The sequence below is a fragment of the Gouania willdenowi genome, chromosome 9 (assembly GCF_900634775.1).
Source record: "Gouania willdenowi chromosome 9, fGouWil2.1, whole genome shotgun sequence".
In the NCBI taxonomy this organism is placed as follows: Eukaryota; Metazoa; Chordata; class Actinopteri; order Blenniiformes; family Gobiesocidae; genus Gouania; species Gouania willdenowi.
In genome coordinates this window covers 1205496-1227169 of record NC_041052.1, presented here as the reverse complement: position 1 = coordinate 1227169, position 21674 = coordinate 1205496, and the positions used below count along the sequence as shown (strand labels likewise).

General features: G+C 37.3%; 1 protein-coding gene across 4 annotated transcripts in view; it reads right to left on the bottom strand.

Moving 5' to 3' along the window:
* grid2 (glutamate receptor, ionotropic, delta 2) overlaps positions 1-21674 on the bottom strand; it is a 537682-nt gene that overhangs the window by 227132 nt on the left and 288876 nt on the right. For all 4 annotated transcript variants that reach the window (XR_003674813.1, XM_028457897.1, XM_028457899.1 and 1 more), the window contains exon 5: positions 861-914. Coding sequence is in view for 3 of the 4 variants with exons in the window: in XM_028457897.1 (XP_028313698.1) it covers positions 861-914 (54 nt within the window). In the remaining variant the exon portion in view is untranslated. The remainder of the gene's footprint in view (positions 1-860; positions 915-21674) is intronic.

Sequence of the window (21674 nt, the reverse complement as noted above, 5' to 3'; positions counted from 1 at the left end):
CCGTCTCATTATTGATATCAGGGCGCTTTGATCGGCCCGTTAGCCTTTGAAGTGGATATGACTTTTTCTTAGGCTTAGCTCCCAGAGTATTCCAGGGAGGACTCACACCTGTTGGCTTATCAACGGGAACAGGATCCTCCCTAGGCCTGATAGCTTTGTTAGCACGGGCTGGTAGCGAGTTAGCTTTATCCACTCCGCTGTTTTGAAACAGCGGAACAGTCGTATCATTATCATATCCACAGTGTCCATTAACCTCAATGTTTACTTGTATTCCTCACACTGTAGTCTCCAGTTCAGTAATCTTTTGGAGAAGACTGCTGTATTCTGTTGTGGAAAGAGCCATTCTTCTGCTAGTTAGCTTGCTACTTGTAGCTAGCTAGCTTGCTACTTAGCTTTCCAGTTGAGCCAGCAAATAAAAAAGCAGTAGATGATTACCTCAGAGCCAGAGTCAGATGGTAAATGATAGAGTTTGATGTTGAGGTATCGTATCATTTCTCAGAAGAAAAAGTTCATGTTTAGTAAATAAATTCCTCTGTGAGCTCCGCTCTGCTCTTTAGCTGCTGTCAGCTCAGCTGCCGGAAGCATAAACCTTTACATATTAGTTTATGTAAAGGTTTATGTTTTATGGAGCGGCTCCTTAATCAGGAATCAGCCAAAAAAAGAAGCTTTGCTCTCAGGTTTTAATCCCAGATCTAGTTCACATCCTGTGTCCTTGTATAACCTTCACCAGTCTAAGACCAATTTGTGAGAAACAAATATTTTAGCGCTGAGCAAAGTATCTGAGGCTAAAGTGGAGATTAGATCAGTTCCAGGCTTCATAAATATTCTATAAAGGAGAACAAATCAAACACAGAACTCACCTCGTTTATCAGGATCCAGTGACAATCAAAGGCCACCAGGTTGGTCTCCACCACCTGCAACACAAACAAGTCATATTTACAACTATTGGCTGATTTAGGCACAGGGACAAATGGAGAACAGGTTTTAAAAGCCTTATTTGGGTTTATTTATTGTTTCATCTGCTCTGATTTACTTTGTGTTTACTCTGGTCAGTTTTCATGTTTGTGAGCTTGTTACTTCCTGTTTAGTCAGCGTTTAACCCTCGGGACACCTTTAAAAAAAAAAGTTACACACACTGACCTTAGGTACCAAAACTGTACCCTTCTAAAACTGTCGTAAAAAGGTCATATATAAATCATTTTTCCCAACTTTTTAAATATCAAATATTTTCATCAACTCCAGACATAACCATAGACATTACGTTTTCATTATGTTTCTGTATGTTTATGTTTTTATGCCATTTGTCATAAAAACACAAATTATTAGCATTTTTTATTTTTCTAAAATTGGGTGCAAAGAGAAGCATTTGATAGGAACAATAATTTTGAGACATTAACACTTTTAGAGCTATGAGCATTTATTGAAATAACCAGCACTATTTGACCATAGGTAACAGAAATATAATATATAAATATTTATCAGAACCTCAGACCTAACCATAAATCTAAAGTTTTTCATGACATTTTTATATATTTTATGTTTTTATGCCCTTTTTGTCATAAACCCCCATTAACCAGTTCATTTAGCCTTTTGTTATTCAACTTTCACACACAAATATATATATAGGGTTAGGATCATCCCACCAAAGCCTGCTTTCCCTGTATTTTGAAGGTTGAGGCTTAGATTTATTAGGTATTTTTGGGAACACCACTTTTATATAGAAGGAACACGTTTTAGGAGTCGCTTGTTTCTCCGTCATTAGATGAGCTGACGTGTTCTCTGTTTGTTTAACTTAACGTGACGCAGCGGTAGGAGAGAAAAACAAAGAAATACCATCTAAAATGAATTCTTTCTGCAACTTCAAATTGTTGATTTTATGATTTACTTTGCTGTAATAAACACACTAAATGAAGCAGTGTTAGTTTGACTCTTATCAGAATAGATGGTCAAGTCGCCATGTGTTTAACTTCAAGGTGTAGTTTTTAAGTCCAATTACCGTTATGGTAATTAACTTTTAGAATTCCACACCCCCAAACACAAAGTTCACTCTGCTGTAAAACAACATGTTTACAAAAACAAAGTTGACCTTTGTAAAACCTGGATGGATGCTTTGTTTCTAACTTCAACCAGCACATTTAGCAAAACAAAATGTAAAAAATATTTTCTCACGGAGCATCACATTTGACTACATCAGTTTTTCTCCTCTTTGTTTCTGCAGTGATTTTGTAGATTAATCACTTTAATTCAGTTCTGTTTGTCATTTTCTGTGTTTGCTTGTACAGGCTTTGCTTACGTTTTGAGTTTATACTAAATGGAAACTATTTGGGAATACCTTTTCCTCTTTGATTGGTTACATTATGGACACCAAAATAGTTTCCCCCCAAAATTATAAGCTTTTAAAAACCTGAAATATGTATTTTCTTTGGTTTGAACATGATCTGTGCTTTCTGTAGGTCAATAAAAGCTTTAACTTTGAGCAATTTCCACTGTTTTTAGAACTAATTTCTCAGCAAAGGGTTTAAAATTAAGCTAAATATTGTGTCGATTTAAATAAGCAAACAAATGTGTATTTCTCCAAAAGAAGAGGCCTTAAAACATGTCATCATATCTTAATTACACAATGTTTTACGACAGTTTCATTGTCAGTACATCGGCGTAAAACTCAGAGACAAAAGTAGTTTGTTTTTCAGGTTTTTAAGGCAAATAAATCTTCCCATAATCGACAATTTCCCTTTAAATAAATAAATAAATTAAACGCTTCAGGGAGTTTTGAGCGTGAAGCAGTGTGAGAGCAATAATATGGAGATGAGTGCGGCGTGTTTGGAATGCACGCAGCGCTGCAGACGAATCAAAGGTGATCCTCAAACACATGCAAATACAGCAGGAGTTAAAGAATAAACGTTAAAGACGCTTCAATCTTTCACACATGAGGTAAATCTGGCTCTGTTTCCCTGCTGCTGTCGTCTCTCAATCACACAAACACATCTCAACTATATTTAACACCAAAAACATCAGTGATGTACGACTTTAGGAATGTTGACGTGTTAAATCTCAAACAAAGACAACCAATAAAGGCTTTGGTTCTTTGCTCATTTTATTCATATATTAAGTCAAAACCTAAATGACTAAAGCCCTGTTTACACAACAACATTTTGATTGTTTCCGTTTTTGTTTCCAAAAAGTTCCACATTCACACGGCAACGTTTTCAAAACAGTCTCAGTTTATCTGGTGTGTAGTGCTTTCATATTAGATAGTATGATTAGATTGAGTATGTGAGAAATACCAGGATGTATACTATATACTATAAGTATGCACAGTGGGCACACTAGTCATACTCAACTGTCCCATGATGCATTGGGAGCTGAATGTAAAACAGTCCTGGGACCTTATTCAAGCTAAAAGTCAAACATCCTCTTTTCAAAATAAAAGCATTTCTTTTTGGATCGCAATTAGTTTGAACTCTTTTCTAAATAGGGCTCTTATTTTTAAGTTAACAGGAAGTTTAGTCAGTAGCACAATGAAATGTGTAAATTAAATGTGTGTGCGTGAGTTTTATGGATCAAATGAGCACATGCTGATATTCACAGTTATTTTGTCTCGTCAATAGATTTTTGTGTATTTTTCTGTTAATTTGTCTGTGTTTTTTTTTAGTTATTTTGGAGTATTCTGGATTAATGTTGTGCATTTTTCTGTCCTTGTGTATTTTTGTGGTCCTTTTGTTTTATTTCACCATAATTTTGTGAATTTTTCTGTTATTTTTATATTTCTGGAGTCATTTTGTGTATTTTTTCTCATTTGTCTCTGAAATGTGTGAATGAAATGTGTCTACGTGAGTTTTATGGATCAAATGAGCACATGTTGATATTCTACTTGGTCACTTTCTCACTTCAAATGTTTTCAGAACTTTCAAAATAAAGGTGGAGAATCAACAGAGGTATTTAGCCTCAGTGTGAACAAGGTTTTTAACGCTGGAGGTTCCAGATGCATCTTGGGAAACTTGGCAGTAAACTTCAGTGGGAACGCTGATCATCCTAATCATACTATAGTATATAGTAGACAGTATACACTATAATCTACAGTAGACAGTATACACTATAATATACAGTAGACAGTATACACTATAATATACAGTAGACAGTATATACTATAGTCTACAGTCGACAGTATATACTATAGTCTACAGTAGACAGTGTATATACTATAGTCTACAGTAGACATTATACACTATAATATACAGTAGACAGTATGCACTATAGTCTATAGTAGACAGTATACACTATAATATACAGTAGACAGTATATAATATAGTATACAGTAGACAGTATATAATATAGTATACAGTAGACAGTACAGTATATACTCATTGGGTTTGTAATGGATTTCACGTGAAATCTCCTTATCAATAATGTAATGATCAGTTATTTTATAAAGATGTTTTATATAATCTGTCTTTGTAGCACAGCCGTTATCTTTCATCACATCACATTCACTTTACTGCACATTTTTCAACCATTCTTATATTTTTATTCGTGTCACCTTGACATTGATTCTCCACCTCATCCATCCATCATTTTTCCTTCTCTTTTCCCACCCATTATTATTGGACATTTTTTATCTTTGCTGCTGTCTAACGTCTCTTTAAATCAACCAGATGTTAATGTCTCACTTCAAGCAACAGCTTGTGACATATAAGCTCCTCCCCCTTCCCCTTTGATCTCCATGTAAAAACACAAATATTATAGAGTAATTGTTCAGGTGACCACAGCAGAGAAACACCAACACTAAACAGCTGGAGATGGTGATGTTTAAAAGCCCCATGTTAAGCTAAATAAACTGTTCTGTGCTTTAAACATGATAAAGTGTTATTATGGCTTCATAAACATGATCAAAGTGTTTTTTTCATTGATTCCATCAATCATTAGTTAGAGGGTGATTTACTACTTTCTTACTACAGGGTGAACACAAACACATCGCTACTATTTGATGACACGTTCACACTTTGATGACAAATTTGATGCAGCACTGAGCTGGAGAAGCCACGCCTCCAGGAAGCTCTCTCCTGTGATTGACACACCCACAAAGGTGACCATGTCAGCATCCTTCACACAGTGCTATGTATGTATTTTCTACAGTCTATGTATGTACCTGTGAACGCCCCGCCCCCACGCTCTGTCTGTGTTTATAAAGCAGCATGAGCTCAGCTACAGAGTGGGTCGGAGGAGGGTGGGCCGTCCTCTGGCCCTACGTCACTGTGCGGCGAGGAGGAAGTCAGTGTCCTGTCTATAGACACGCCCACTCATGAATATGCATAAGTAGGATGTAAATCAGCCTGTTTGTGTAGAGTTAGTCAGAAAGTGACTTTTCAGAGGATAAAAGTCTGGAAAACAGGAGAGTTTGTGAAAATAAACCTCAATCACTATGTTTTTAGGGTTCTTAGAACAAATGGAGATGATGGTGAAAAATAGCATGACATGTGACCTTTAAACTCTAACAGAGTTTCTATAAAACGTAGAACACAGACTGATGCAGTTAAACTAAACTCAATGAAAATAATTAGGTTGAAACATTAAAAGCAGAGACATTAAACCAAGTTATTTATCTAATGGAAAACGTGGCAGCTGATTGGTTACAATAGGTTAAACATATGATCCATCTTTCCTCAAGTTGTTGAAAATGTGTTTTATGTTTTCAATGTGGTCTGATCCGATACTTTTTATATCTAAGGTTGAGGAACGGAGCAACTCCATCAGTGACAGCTCAGCAGCAACACACAGCAATCACACACACTGTCGTCACGGCAACAGGCACGCAAGCACACACACTCACAACCCAGCATTCCATCAGGCAGCACACACACAAATATCCATCCATCCTCAAATACACACACGCACACGCACACGCACACGCACACACACACACCCTCTTTGTGTGTGCAGAGTGTTTACGACAGTGACATAACCAAAAGGGATTTTTAGGGGGAGCTCTAAGCTCAAGTTACTCAGTTCTGCTTTAATGTATTAAACTGATAACCTTTAGGTATTTTTTTTCCCGCATTCACACGCACGGCAACGTTTTCAAAATGATCTTCGTCTAAATGAGTACGTAGTGCATTCACATTAGATAGTATGTATAGATTGATTACTGTATGTGAAAAATACCAGGATGTATACTATATGGGACATTTTTTAAGTATGCACGGTGGGCACACTAGTCATACTCAACTGTCACATGATGCATTGGGAGCTGAATGTGAAAGGATCCTGGGACCAGTTTCAAAATAAAAATCAAACATCCCCTTTTCAAAATAAAAGCATCTCTTCTTGTCTTACTTTTTGTAAACAAGCTCTTGCTTTGAAGTGAACAGGACGTTTAGTCAGTAGCACAATAGAGGTTGTGTATTTTTCTGTCCTTGTGTATTTTTGTTGTTTATTTGTGAAATTTCTCTATAATTATGAGTATTTTTCTGTTATTTTGTGAGTTTTTGGAGTTAATTTTGTATTTCTGGAGTCATTATGTCTCTGAAAATGTGTGAAATGTGTGAATGAAATGTGTCTGTGTGAGTTTTATGGATCAAATTATTTTGTTCTATCATTTTTTAAAATCTGATTGTAACGTCGATGGGGTTATGGGGCAATTTTGACTGAAATATCGGAATATTTGACAGTTTATTAAATTAATTACCTTCGCCAAGAAGGTTATGGTTTTGCCGGTGATGAATAGATGTTTTTCCAAAAACAAAAAGTTATTTTGGATCAAATTAATACAATATCTTATTTTTGGAGGTAGATATTTGAGAAACTACAACTAAACACATTACTCCGCTTTAATTCATTTCTTTTCTGGATTTTTCTTCAATAAAAAAGTGCAACATCACAACTAATGATATAAAGAATGAGTGGGTAGACACAGTCAGCCAGGTGGACTCTGTGTGTAAACCACAGCAGGCAGTGAATGCATCGTTTTACACTCAACTATACCAATACCACTGTTGGTATCAATATTTTAGGTCAATATGCCCTTCAGTGTGTTTTCAGATGATTCTAATGTAAGTGAAGAACAGGCCAATGTAAAAAAAGATTGGCATCATTATGTTAGTATTATCTCAGACATTGGTGCCTCATCATCATCATTATTATTATTATTATTATTATTATTATTGTTTCAGGGTAAAAGCTGTACATGTTCACTCTGTTCCTTTTGTTTTGTTTTTCATTCACACTTTGAATTATTGTGTACACCATTTTAATGTGAATATAATTTCAACGGCTAAACAGCTGTCAGAGTTTGTTTGTTTTGTGTAAAAAAACATTCTTATCTATGACTGGCATTAATGCACTACTGCACTTTCAGCCGAGAAGAGACAGACATTTTTGCTTTTGTTTTGCGTTAATTTGATGCTCTTTAAAAGTCACTCACATGGAGGTGGCTTTGCCTTCACATTATTTCACTTTTTAGCACATTTTTAAATGAAAAGTGCAATAAATAAAAACAGGCATTAGCACACTGTTGTGAATATTACGCTCATCTTTTCTTTAAGAGGAACTAAACCCTCAGGTTGTGGCTGATGTGAATCTAGGCTGGAAATTCAAAAAGTAAATTAGTGATTTTATTTTAGTTAATATTGTAAATTATCATAATTAAATTGCATTGAAAAATGTAAAAAACAAAAAAAGGAATAAGTAAGAAGCAAAAGCTTAATTTCAGCCTTTGATTTTCCCTCCGTAAACATATTAATCCACTTATGATACACATAATAGTCATGAATAATTTTATACTAAATCACTGAATTATATATATATATACATATAAACAGAAGTACATCTAGACTTCACATTTGTTCACACCTTTGAATATTCAAAATCATCAATACCTCTTAGATTATAATATCTCTCTTACTTTAACAAAGTCTTGAATACTATTAGAAACAATAAAAATGTTAACTCATACATTATCTGTAATATTTAAATATAGGTTTTTGTTGAATAAATAATATATTAGTTGCCTCAATACTGTTTATCCTACTTTATTAATAAATTGAATAGCTCTCTTTTGTCATTTTATTAATGCATCTATAATAGTTTTTATAGGAGGGGCGGAGCTAACAGTGACATAAGAAGCCACCAAAACGTCACAACATTCTCAGCCAATAGGAAAAGGTTATATTAATAGTCTGGTTTCACCCATAGAGAGCATTTACATTTTTACAATAAAATATGACAAATTTGAATTAGATTTTACTCAATTTCCAAAAAAGTTAAACTAAAAACCCTCGAGAACATATCAAACTCAAGGCCCGAGGGCCAAATTCGGCCCTTCAGAGCCTCCACTTTGGCCTACTGGAGAAAGTAAAAATGACAGAAAACATGAATTATTGCATACATTACCAAATAATTGAAAGAAATACATAAATAATGAAAAAAATCAAATGTTTTCCGAAATCCCACAATTTTTCATAATGATTTCACAAAATCTCACCAAATTAAACAAAAATTGGTCAAAACACGTATAAATCAAATGACATTTATGTTTCTGCCACTAAATGCATATATATTGTTAATGTCTTTCATACTTTGTCTAATTTCAACTGAAGTGCAAACTTGGCCACATGATGATGAAATTGTTTTCCAGTCTAGAATCTGTGTCCTACTTTTGATGGAACTGGTCTGTATTTGACCCCTGAGCTAAAATGAGTTTAACACCCCTGCTCGAGAAGGAAAATGTAGCTTGGTGGTCTTTTTCTTTACAGTTTGTTTACAAAAATAAAAAATAAAAAAGCAGTAGTGATGCAGTGTTTTTTACTCTCCGCTAACATTCATCTGGCCAGATGTTTTAAGCTAATTAGCAAACGTCTGTAACGGTGCTGCTTGGTGTGATTCCTCGGGGGTTGAAACTGTTTAATAGATTTTTCTTTAAGAACTCCCACAGCTGCAGCAATTACTGATCCTGAAATACACTGACCATGAACTGGTGTTAAACGTGCTTCTGTCATCGTTGTTTACAACAAAACTCAGTCCTATGGATGCAGATAGCATGGAGCCACCTAGCTAACTCCTGACTACCCCATAGCTAACTCTTAGCCAACATCTAGCTAACTACTGGCTAACTCCTGGCTAACTCATTGCTAACACCTGGCTAAATCCTGGCTAACACCTAACTGGCTAACTCTTAGCCAACATCTAGCCAACTACTGGCTAACTCCTGGCTAACTCTCAGCTAACACCTGGCTAACTACTGGCTAACTCTCACTAAACACCTGGCTAACTCCTGGCTCACACCTGGCTAACTCTTAGCTAACACCTGGCCCACACTTGGCTAAATCTTAGCTAACACCTGGCTAACTCTTAGTTAACACCTGGCCCACACTTGGCTAAAACTTAGCAAACACCTGGCTAACTCTTGGCAAACACCTGGCTAACTACTGGCTAACTCTCACTTAACACCTGGCTAACTCCTGGCTATCACCTGGCTCACACCTGGCTAACACCTGGCCCACACCTGGCTAACACCTGGCCCACACCTGGCTAAAACTTAGCTAACACCTGGCTAACTCTTAGTTAACACCTGGCCCACACTTGGCTAAAAATTAGCCACCACCTGGCTAACTCTTGGCAATGACCTGGCTAACTCTTAGCAAAGACCCGGCTAACTCTTAGCTAACACCTGGCTAACTCTTAGCTAACACCTGGCTAACTCTTAGCTAACACCTGGCTAACTCTTAGCTAACACCTGGCTAACTCTTAGCTAACACGCTCTGATTACGTGCGTGGGACATTTGTTGAAATGTCACGTAATGACCCTACTGTTAATGTTCATAAATAAATTAAACTGTGGGTGTCATGAGGGATTCTGGATTTTTCTACTAACTGCACATTTTGCTGTAAATAGTGTTCATTCGTGCAAATGTAAAATAATGTGTTGCTTACGTGTTTTAATGTGATGGGATGTATGAAGGAGGAAAGTGGGCGTTGCCATAAATAAAAAGTGCTGTAAATTAAATCACTTAATTTCATGGTTTATTTGTCATCAAATCAAGCAAACAGCCACTGGCACTCCCTTTAAAAATACAGAATCAAACTAATATGGAAACATAATCACACAGCACGCTAAATTAAATGATAAATAAAAAAAGATGTAAACTCATTTTGGCCACTATAACGATACAGAATGTTTTTGAAATAGTGGTGGGACTAGGTTAAAAAAATTATCTAAAAAATTGGAGACTTTGTAATTAATGAATTAACAATAATTGACACAAGAAGCAACATTTTTCCAGTTTAAATGCTTATGACTGAATCAATGAAAACAATAAATGATCTTTAATAATTAATTAGTGTTTATTATTTCCATATGAATAAACAATATTATGATTGCATTGTTCTCAAAGCACTAACTTTAATTTAACCAAGATATATTCATGCTTTTCTGGATTTTCAGTAAACTTTCTAAAACAAATTAGTTTTTCAATATTAATATAATAAAAATAAATAAATTTAAAAAAAAAAATCACTTAGTCCGGAACATGTCAAAACTTGTGAAAAAATTAAAAAATAATATTTCTTTTTTTTAGTGAATTGTTTTTCTGTAATTATTTAATCCCAATAGGGGGCGGAGCAGCAATTTTAAAAGTGAGGGTGTTCTAAGGCAACTGTCGACTCCCAATTTAGTTTATTAAATTAATTTACTAAAACAGTGATAAAGCATAAAGTCAGTGATTCTCAACATGAGGCTCTTTATGTCTTAATATTAATTATTTCCCCAGAAAACCTTATAAAGGGGAGAACTTTAACCTCTTACATTTTACTTTGGCTATTTTGCAACTTCCTTTGTCCCATTTTTGACCCTTTTCTAAATTTTGAACAGTTTTTTTTTTTAGATTTTAGCTCCTGTTTCCATTAAATATCCCTTTTTCCTCTTTTATGTCAATTTTTGCAAGTTCTTTATTATCCAACCAAGGCAAGGCAAGGCAAGGCAAATTTATTTATATAGCGCATTTCATACTCAAGGCAACTCAATGTGCTTTACATGATAAAACATTCAATTGTTTAAAATCAATAAGAACATTTAAATCAATAAGAACAATTAAAATCATCAGTAAAATCAATTAAAATCATCAGTAAAATCATCATTACATCAACAACATGACAAAAAATCTCTCTCTCAATCATATGCAGTAGAGAAAAAAAGTGCCTTTAACTTTGATTTAAAAATGTTCACATTGGATGCTGACTTCAGCTCTGCTGCAGTTTGTTCCACTTCTTTGCAGCATAACAACTAAAAGCAGCATCACCATGTTTACTGTGAGCTCTGGGCTCCACTATCTGACCTGTGTCCATAGATCTGAGAGACCTGCTGGGTTCATACCTGACCAACATGTCACTGATGTATTCTGGACCAAACCCATTCACAGATTTATACACCAGCAGCAGAACTTTAAAGTCTATTCTGAGGCTGACTGGGAGCCAGTGTAAAGACTTTAAAACTGGAGTAATGTGCTCTGACCTCTTTGTTCTGGTTAAGACCCGAGCTGCAGCGTTCTGAACCAGCTGTAGCTGTTTGATGCTCTTTTGGGGGATTCCTGTCAGAAGACCATTACAATAGTCCAGTCTGCTGGAGATAAAAGCATGGACCAGTTTCTCCTGATCTTTCTGAGCCATTAAACCTTTCACTCTGGAGATGTTCTTTAGGTGGTAGAAGGCTGTTTTTGTGATAGATTTGATCTGACTGCTGAATGTAAGATCTGAGTCAATCAGAACACCAAGGTTTTTGACTTGGTCTTTAGCTTTTAAAGATCGAGACTCAAGATAATTGCTGACAGCAGTCCTCTTTTCCTTGTTACCAAAGACAATCACCTCCGTCTTGTCATGGTTTAGTTGAAGGAAGTTTTCACTCATCCAGCAGTTTACTTTTTCTAAACAGTCACACAACACCTCAATGGGACCATGGTCATCTGGGTTCAGTGATAGATATAGTTGTGTGTCATCTGCATAGCTCTGATAATCAACCTTACAGTTCTGTAAAATTTGTCCTAAAGGAAGCATGTAAAGGTTAAACAGAAGGGGTCCAAGAACAGATCCCTGAGGAACCCCACAGGACATTGGTAATCTGTCAGATTCAAAGTTTCCAATGCTTACAAAATAGCTTCGCTCCTCCAAGTATGACTTAAACCATTGCATTACTTTTCCATTTAGTCCGACCCATGTTTGCAATCTGTGCAACAAAATTGTATGATCTACAGTGTCAAATGCAGCACTTAGATCCAACAGAATGAGAACAGATACTTTTCCTGAATCAGTGTTCAACCTTATGTCATTGATCACTTTGATAAGAGCAGTTTCAGTGCTGTGATGAGAACGAAAACCTGACTGAAATTTATCAAATATTTTGTTGAATGTTAAGAATTGACTCAGTTGGTTGAAGACCACCTTCTCAATGATCTTGGCCATGAATGGAAGGTTGCTGATTGGTCTATAGTTAGCCAGTATAGAGGCATCCAGTGTTCTCTTTTTTAACAGCGGTTTCACAGCAGCTACTTTCAGGGATTTTGGTACGGTGCCTGATTGGAATGAGCAGTTAATTATCTGACACAGATCAGTGACAATTGACTTTACAACAGTTTTAAAGAAGTTTGAGGGTATTGTGTCAAGGCAACACGTTGATGGATTCAGCTGCTGAACAGTTTCCTCTATTGTTTTTGGGTTCACTGTAATAAACTCTAACATTGTAATTGACTCATCCCTCAGTGGTTGAAGCTGTTCAAGCTTTTTGTGATTTTGCTGGTTTGTTCTGATGTTTGACCTTATTGATTGTATTTTTTCATTGAAATATACAGCAAATTCATTGCATTTTCCAGCTGACAGTAATTCAGGGGCTATCTGATCTGGGGGGGTTGTGAGCTTTTCAATTACAGAAAACAACGTGCGAGAGTTGTTGACATTTTTGGCAATAATTTCAGAAAAGTATTGCTGCCTTGCTTTGAACAAGCCATCATTGAATTTTCGCAGACTTATTTTGTATAGTTCTAGATGAATTTGGAGTTTTGTTGATCTCCATTTACGCTCAGCTCTTCTACAGTCAGATTTCAAATTCTGCATTATCTCAGTCCTCCTCCAAGGTGTTTTCTGTGTGTTTGGTTTTCTCTTAGTTTTGATTGGAGCCACCACATCTATGACATTACAGACGTTTCTATTATACTCATCCAGAAGATCATCAACTGTCTCAGCACTCAATGTTGGTGTCATTGCTATGGCTTCCATAAACTGTGCACTTGTGTTCTCATTTATGTACCTTTTCTTTAAACACACATAACTAGGGGGAACAGATGTTACAGTCTCTAGGTCAAAAAAGACACAGAAATGATCAGATAGAGCTAAGTCTCTTACATCAACAGCAGAGATATCAACACCTTTAGAGATAACCAGATCCAAAGTGTGACCTTGAGTGTGTGTCGGACCAGTCACATGTTGTGTAAGACCAAAAGTATCCATTAAAGCATACAGTTCTTTGGAAGTATTGTCCATGTTATTGTCTACATGAATATTTAAGTCACCTGTTATTATTAAAAAGTTGTATTCAGTGCATACAACTGACAGCAGTTCAGCAAACTCATCCATGAATTCTCCAGAATATTTTGGGGGTCTATAAACGACTAAAAACAGAACTCTTGAATCACCCTTCAGTAAGAATGACATATATTCAAAGGAGATAAAATCACCAAATGTTATTTCTTTGCACTGAAATATTGATTTAAAAATGGCAGCAACTCCACCACCTTTCCTGCAAGTACGACACTTATTTAAATAAATAAAGTCTTGTGGCGCACTTTCATTGAGAATAGTATTACTGATACCATCATTCAACCATGTTTCATTAAGAAATAAAAAGTCCAAGTGATGTGTCAAAATAAAATCATTAATTAGTAGTGACTTGTTAACAAGAGATCTAACATTAAGAAGAGCTAATTTTAAAAACTTTACTGGAGACACTGGTGGACTTTTTGGATGACATGTTATAGGAGTCAAATTTTTATCTCTATAAAGCTTTTTGCTTTTCTTTAATTTCACAATTTTACCTGTGTTACCTGTCACCACAGGAATTAAAGAAGCTGCATTAACTCCATAGGGCCCTGACTTTTTCTGGTTGTTCCTAAAAATAGAGCTATTGCAGTCTGGACCCAGCACACATCAGGCCTGTGTCGCTCTAAGTTGAACACAGCTGGCCTGAGGAGAAGAGTGATCCTGAGCCTGGTATCTTCGAGGAGGGATGGGTGGTGCAGATTGACCATGGTGGGGTAAAGGGTGGGGTGTCAGTCTTGTGCCAGCCAGAACCAGCTCGTTCATCTGGGCAGTTAAATCCAAGAAGGCAGGGGTAGGAGAGAAGCTGGATGAGGTGGAAGTAGGTGAATTTTGGGGTGAAGCAGGTGGGTCCTGAGATGTGGGGGTTGGGTTGACCTCTTCATTTTGGCGATTTTTATTTCTTGCTGGAAGCTCATTGACTCCATGTTCTTTCCTTGTTGTTTTGTTCTCCGATGGTACATGTTGTCCTCTGTCTTTATCAGAACTGATAGCAGTGTGACTGGTGAAGTAAAACAAGTTGGATGTGAAGAGTTTTACTCCAGCCTTGTTTAGACACAGTCCATCTGCTCTAAAAAGATGACGACGTTCCCAAAAAATAGGAAAATTTTCTATAAAATTTAGTGAAAGGGCAGCACAAGCCGAAGACAGAAATTTATTCAAAGAGTAAATCCTTGAGAATTTCAGATCTCCTTTGCGGACTGGAGGTATCTGGCCACTGATGAACACTTTAGGCTGTAAACAGCTCACAGTTTTTAGCAGATGGGTGAAATCCTGCTTTAACACCTCAGACTCCTCCTTGGCTAAATCATTTAACCCAAAATGAATCACAACATTTTTCAAATGTGGGTAATCTGCAACGATATGCAAGATTTTGTCATCCAGGTCTGATACTGTGTCATTAGGTAAGCAGATCACTTTCACGTTGCTGCTAAACATCTTCTGAGCATCTTTAACAGAAACGTCTCCCACTATCAGTGTGTGAGGTTGTTGCTTTGGCCTACCATGTAGCTTTTGTTTTCCTGAAGCACTTTCAGTCTTCACAGTTCCAGAAGGTTGTGTGTTGACCTCATTAGAGCAGATCCTAGGTCATTCAGCAGTGGGACGAATCGATTACCCAGTTCTACATGAAACTGGGTTTGTGACTTGGTGATACTCCTGCCTTTAGCAGATGTCCACTTTTGTGCCTGGGCAGACAAGGGAGTTGATGTTGAGGCTGCAGTCTGCGAAGCCAGTGCAGGCCAGTCCGTCTCATTATTGATATCAGGGCGCTTTGATCGGCCCGTTAGCCTTTGAAGTGGATATGACTTTTTCTTAGGCTTAGCTCCCAGAGTGTTCCAGGGAGGACTCGCACCTGTTGGCTTATCAACGGGAACAGTATCCTCCCTAGGCCTGATAGCTTTGTTAGCACGGGCTGGTAGCGAGTTAGCTTTATCCACTCCGCTGTTTTGAAACAGCGGAACAGTCGTATCATTATCATATCCACAGTGTCCATTAACCTCAATGTTTACTTGTATTCCTCGCACTGTAGTCTCCAGTTCAGTAATCTTTTGGAGAAGACTGCTGTATTCTGTTGTGGAAAGAGCCATTCTTCTGCTAGTTAGCTTGCTACTTGTAGCTAGCTAGCTTGCTACTTAGCTTTCCAGTTGAGCCAGCAAATAAAAAAGCAGTAGATGATTACCTCAGAGCCAGAGTCAGATGGTAAATGATAGAGTTTGATGTTGAGGTATCGTATCATTTCTCAGAAGAAAAAGTTCATGTTTAGTAAATAAATTCCTCTGTGAGCTCCGCTCTGCTCTTTTGCTGCTGTCAGCTCAGCTGCCGGAAGTATAAACCAAGCTACCTTTGCCCAATAAGTAACACTTGTTTCCTTTTATCTACATTTTGCCTCTTTTTGTTCCACATTTTACCTATTTTCCTTTACTGTTTGCCACATTTTGCTCATTTAAGCTTCAGCCATTACATACCACCTGTGTCCCCCACGGGTGAGACGCGCCTGATCGCAATTAACGGTTAAAGTCGCAGCCCTAGTTTGAAAATGATGTTAATTCCTAATGAATGCATTCATTTATTAATGTCACATAATGGAGGGACTAAAAAGCAGACATTGGTGCATTATTTATGGTTTTACATGCATGAACTGAAGCTCAACATGAAGACGTGCAAACATCAGCACGCTGCTACAAGTCCCAGGCTTCATGTTTGTTCTCTAGCTCCCATGAGGTCTGAATACACAAGTGTGTGTGTGTGTGTGTGTGTGTGTTTTGTACAGCGTTGTATCATGATGATAATAGAATGGAGCATGTTGACGCATTAAACGCAGCCAACATGGATGTGCGTACTCATCGGGGTGGTAGTAACGGCAGCGCCTCAGGCACTGAATTGTCAGGTTGGATTTTGATGTGAGGAATAATAGATGGAGCATGTTTCATGTGACTCGTATGTGTGAGAATTAACGAGCGCACCAGTAACTTTGACACATTAAAGGGAAAGATATTCTCCCTACAGTCTTTTGGGCTAACACATGCTAAACAACACGCCACGGAGAGCAGAAAAAAAAAAAAAAACAAGATACTGTCTCAGTAAAACTAACTTAAATTCAAATCTAACATCATCCACTGACCCATCCTTAAAGAGTTCCTATACGCCGTTTTTACAAATGTGTCCTAAAACCTTCTAAATGTTCTTATTAGTAGATCTGTCTAAGAAACATATTCATTTAATAGCCTTTAAAAAAATTAATAAAATAGGACTACTTTACAGATTTAGAGCCTGTGTTCCTCCATATTGAAATCACGTGATTGATGATGTCACATGGCCCCACTGCCTGTAAACATCTCATTATTTTCTACTGGAGTGAAACATTCAGCCTGATTTATAGATCATTTAGAAGCTTTTTCAGTCTAAATAACAACTTGTGCTGCTTTTAGTTGCTCTAAATAATCAGGAAAAGTTAAAGATAGCAAAGTAAACCTCTTGTTTACAGAAAGAGGATAAAAACAGTTGTGACGAACTCTGAGGTTTGGTAGTAGACAATGAAGCAGAGAAGAAGAGCTCTCCTACAGGACATTTACTCTCCCTTAAACAATGTGCTGACACGCTCTGGTGGATTTAGAGAGTAAATCAAGGACAGTTGAAGGATTCACATCAAAAGGACTTCTATCCTTTGTGTTTGTGTGTCTTCAACAGTCTATAAAAACAGTGGAGGATCCCTTCGTCTTCTTCCTTGGTTATTGACGTGTTGCACTTGAATAGGTGCATATCGCCACATACTGTACTGGCATTCCATTCCATTAATCATTATTATTATTTAGTTTATGTTTCCTTGTCCCCGTGATGTTTGCGTTGCCACATCACTTCCTGTATTTGGTCCAGGTTTGCTTTCACACATCACAATAACCACACCAGGCTTCAGTTGAGACCAAACCGAGGATGTACAGTAGCTACAGACAGTAACCCCCAATAAGACAGAGCAATAGAATGTAACAGAGGAATGTCACTCTCTCTTATCAGATCTATTGACACAGGTCAGACAGTAGAGCCCAGAGTTCACAGCAAACATTTTAGTTGTTATGCTGCAAAGAAGTGGAACAAACTGCCGCAGAGCTGAAGTCAGCATCACATGGAACATTTTAAATCCTTTCTATACTGCATATGTCTGAGAGGGAGATTTATCATCATATTATTGTTGATTTAATGTCTTTACTGCTGATTTTAAGGTTCTTATTGATTTTCAAACTATTAAATGTTTTCTGTTGCACTTTTTAATCTTGTAAAGCATATTGAATTGCCTTGTGTATGAAATATGCTATACAAACATTTCAGGCTTGTATTTTCCTATAATACCTAAACTGAATTGTAAGAATTCAAGAAATAGATTGCAATGCATTAAAATACACATTACAAAATTAACTAACATATGTGGAGTTGGATTTACTTGATAAGAATATAATCAGTTAATATGAAAGTATTGTGAGGTTTGATGCTAAACAAGCTCATTTTAAAGGATCACTGTGAGCTTCATACGTTAGCATTAGCCTCCCCCAAGATTAGCTAGGCTGCATTGTTTTAGGAATTAGCCTGACTCAAAAGAAGAAAGATTAACAAACATGTACAGCATTGATTTTGGTAAAGTAACTATGTTCCAATAATTGTGTTTTTTCTGGGGTAATTGCTGTGATTAATTACATATTTTGTTTACCTTGTGTTTTCCAACTCATTCGTGTTCTGTTCCATCCAACCAAACATCGTGACTGCACACAGCACGAACGTTATTGATCAATCGCTTTATTTTTGATGATAACAAGCGGAGAACGAATGCTTCTCTGTGTTCTCAGCACATGTTTCTCAGTCCTCATTTCTCTCTGTCACATAATACACACACAGCAAAGGTCTGTGATAGCATGGCAGAGGGTGACAGGGCCAACATACGACACATCCATCATCCACCAACCATGTGTCTGTGTGTGCGCACGCGCACGCTAGTCAGTCTTAAATTCTATCGATCTATCCGCTGATCCAACCACTGCTGAATCCACAGAGAGAAGTGCATACAACACACACACACACACACACACACACACACACACACACACACACACACACACACACACACACACACACACACACACACACACACACACACACACACACACACACACACACACACACACACACACACACACACACACACACACACACACACACACACACACACACACACACACACACTCTCTCTCTCTAGAGGCAGTAACTTAGACTTACACCACCTAGAGCGATATGACGCTATGCAACCTGACATTTAGATATGAGCAGATCAATGACTGGAACAAATTGAATAAGCTGCCTTGATTGTTCTGGACACACAGCAGTGTGTGTGTGTGTGTGCGCACACACAAGGGCCCGAGTGTTGTTCTTGGTAGTTCCACTTCACCCCAAACATGCACACACTTTATTCTACACCATGGGCGGGTTCTTCATCAGGGCGACACCCTACCAAGGGGGAAAACGGCGTGATTTTATTTTTCTATTATATTCATCCACAGTGTTAAAGGGCTGTGACAGTTCTAGACAGTTTGAGCTGCTCTCTATGTCATTGTCCAATCAGCGCAGGGCCGTGCTCCGCCCTTTTGGGCGACCTCAGTCAAATTGAAAATGGCCCAGACATAGACTCATTCAAAATCAGTAGTTTTCTAATTCAGTTGTTACAATGCATTCCTTATGGATTCCAGGACGGATCGCATTAACGTGTTTTTGTCATACCTAACGTGATCATAGCCAGCATCAGACTGCCTGGAAACAACATGGTTGTAACTGAATTTACTGTAGCGTGTGAATTCCCTCCCACTTCTCCACAAAGATGAGAAATGGACAATCGCCAGCGTCCTCCTCAGAACATTTAACTGTGCGCTTCAGACAATGCTGATGGTTTTAACAGCCTACTGCCTTTTTCTGACCTTAGAAACATCAACAGTCACCTGTGAAAACCTGTTTTCAACACCGTCTCTCGCTTTACTGACACGGGATGAACTGGAGAGAAGCCTCTAACCAAACTCTGTGTGTGTGTGTGTGTGTGTGTGAAGGACTGGCATCGATCCAGGGCTATCTTTGATAAACTGCAACATCCATCGTAGTATAACATATTTTTTTTGGTTTGTTCTTTTAAGCCAATTGTAAAAAAGACGCGCAAGTGCGTCTACTTGGTGCCAATTAATAAATCAGTGTGCCTCTATATATATCACACACACACACACACACACACGATGATGTTGGTTTTTAATAGTTATCTTTTCATTCAAATGCTTCATTCAGGAAATATGTTTATTTTTGCAAATCTATACAATTGACCAGATATTATATTTGTATTAAAAATCTTTAAAATGTAACCAATATAGCAATCTGTACATATACTGTATTTACTGTTAGCAAATACAGTATTGTTTGTGCAATGTTAAGCAACTTGAATGCACTAGCCCTTTATCTGGATTTATATAAACTGTTAGTAATGAAAAAAGAACTACTACTTTAAATAACTAAATAAATACTTTTAATGATTTTGACTTATATGTAGTCCCTTTTGGTAAAGCAAGCATATCCGTCCATGTTTAAAGGTAATTGAAGGTAAACTAATTCACAGTTTATCTCTGTTGATCTTTATTTATAGAGCCAACGTCATTTATCGTTCAAACACTCCTGGATGTAACGTTTTCCTGGAGACACAACATTTGGTATTGCTTTAAGTTGACCAGAAAACAACAAGATGTGGCAATTGTCTTCTACTTATTCATTTTCCCATATAACGAGTCACCTTAGTCATCATCAGAACAGTTGCCCACCCCGAGAACTTTGTCAGGAGCCGCCCCTGTTCTACACAAAGATAATACTGACACTTCATCCATCAGTTTGAACAATGACAACCATGGAAAACAGGACATTTGATGTAAACCAGAGTTAAGCTCCACTAGTACATGTACTTGTTGGTTAACTAATGAAGTAAAACGTGTCAAGTTGTACAAGTAATAATAATAATCAATTTTATATAGCACTGTCTCATAGACACTCAGAATTAAGACATTATTCTTTCACTCCACACTTAGTGGTGGTAAGCTACTATTGTAGCCACAGCTGCCCTGGGGCAGACTGACAGAAGCGAGGCTGCCATAGTGAACCATAGGCCCCTCCCACCACCACCACCACCACCCACTCACACACTCACATTCACACTCGACAATGTGGGTGAAGTGCCTTGCTCAATGACACAATGACAGATACCACTGGGGTGACTGTCCCCCACTGTGGCACCTGGAGTTCTCAGTGTTCTCCATCATCTACTAACCAGGACCAGACCTGCTTAGCTTCTGAGATCTAACAGGATCAGCCAATCACAGGCTGGTATGGACACACAAGCTTTGAGATTCTACTAGTAACACAATGTTGTGTACATGTAGACGATTTTAGTTCTACACATGCACTAGTGCGCAAAAAGCCTTTACTTGGAAAACAAAATGTGTTTATATTACACTCAAAATCTCAGTAGTCTATTTTTAGTCTACTAGTAATTAGGGGTGGGAACCTCTGGGTACCTCACGATACGATACGCGATACAAAGCTCACGATAACAATTATCTCACGATATGACAATACTGCGATTATCGATATACTGGTCAGAAATCAATCTACGATAATCTATGACATAACAAGTACAAAAAGAGTAAGTGAAAAAATAGACTTATTTTATATCTCTGAAAGACAATAAATTGAAAAAGTGTCCTATGAACAGTGAGACTATTTTAGTGTCACTAAAAGTGCTTTATGTAAACAAAAAACACCATTATAGTGACATATTCCAGTAAACAATATAATGGTTCCTTCAACAAACAGTGACAATAATTTATGTGAAGACATATCTGCACATTTTAGTGAAAAAGCAGAAAAAATTTTGAAAAAAAGAAAATTTAAAAAATTTAGAAAAATAAAAATTTGAAAAAAAAATCCATACTTAGCGGGAGCAAATCGATAATTGATCGTGTGGAAAAATATTGCGATATATATCGCCGTATCGAGATATTGTCACACTTCTACTAGTAATACTAGTAAAGCCAAAA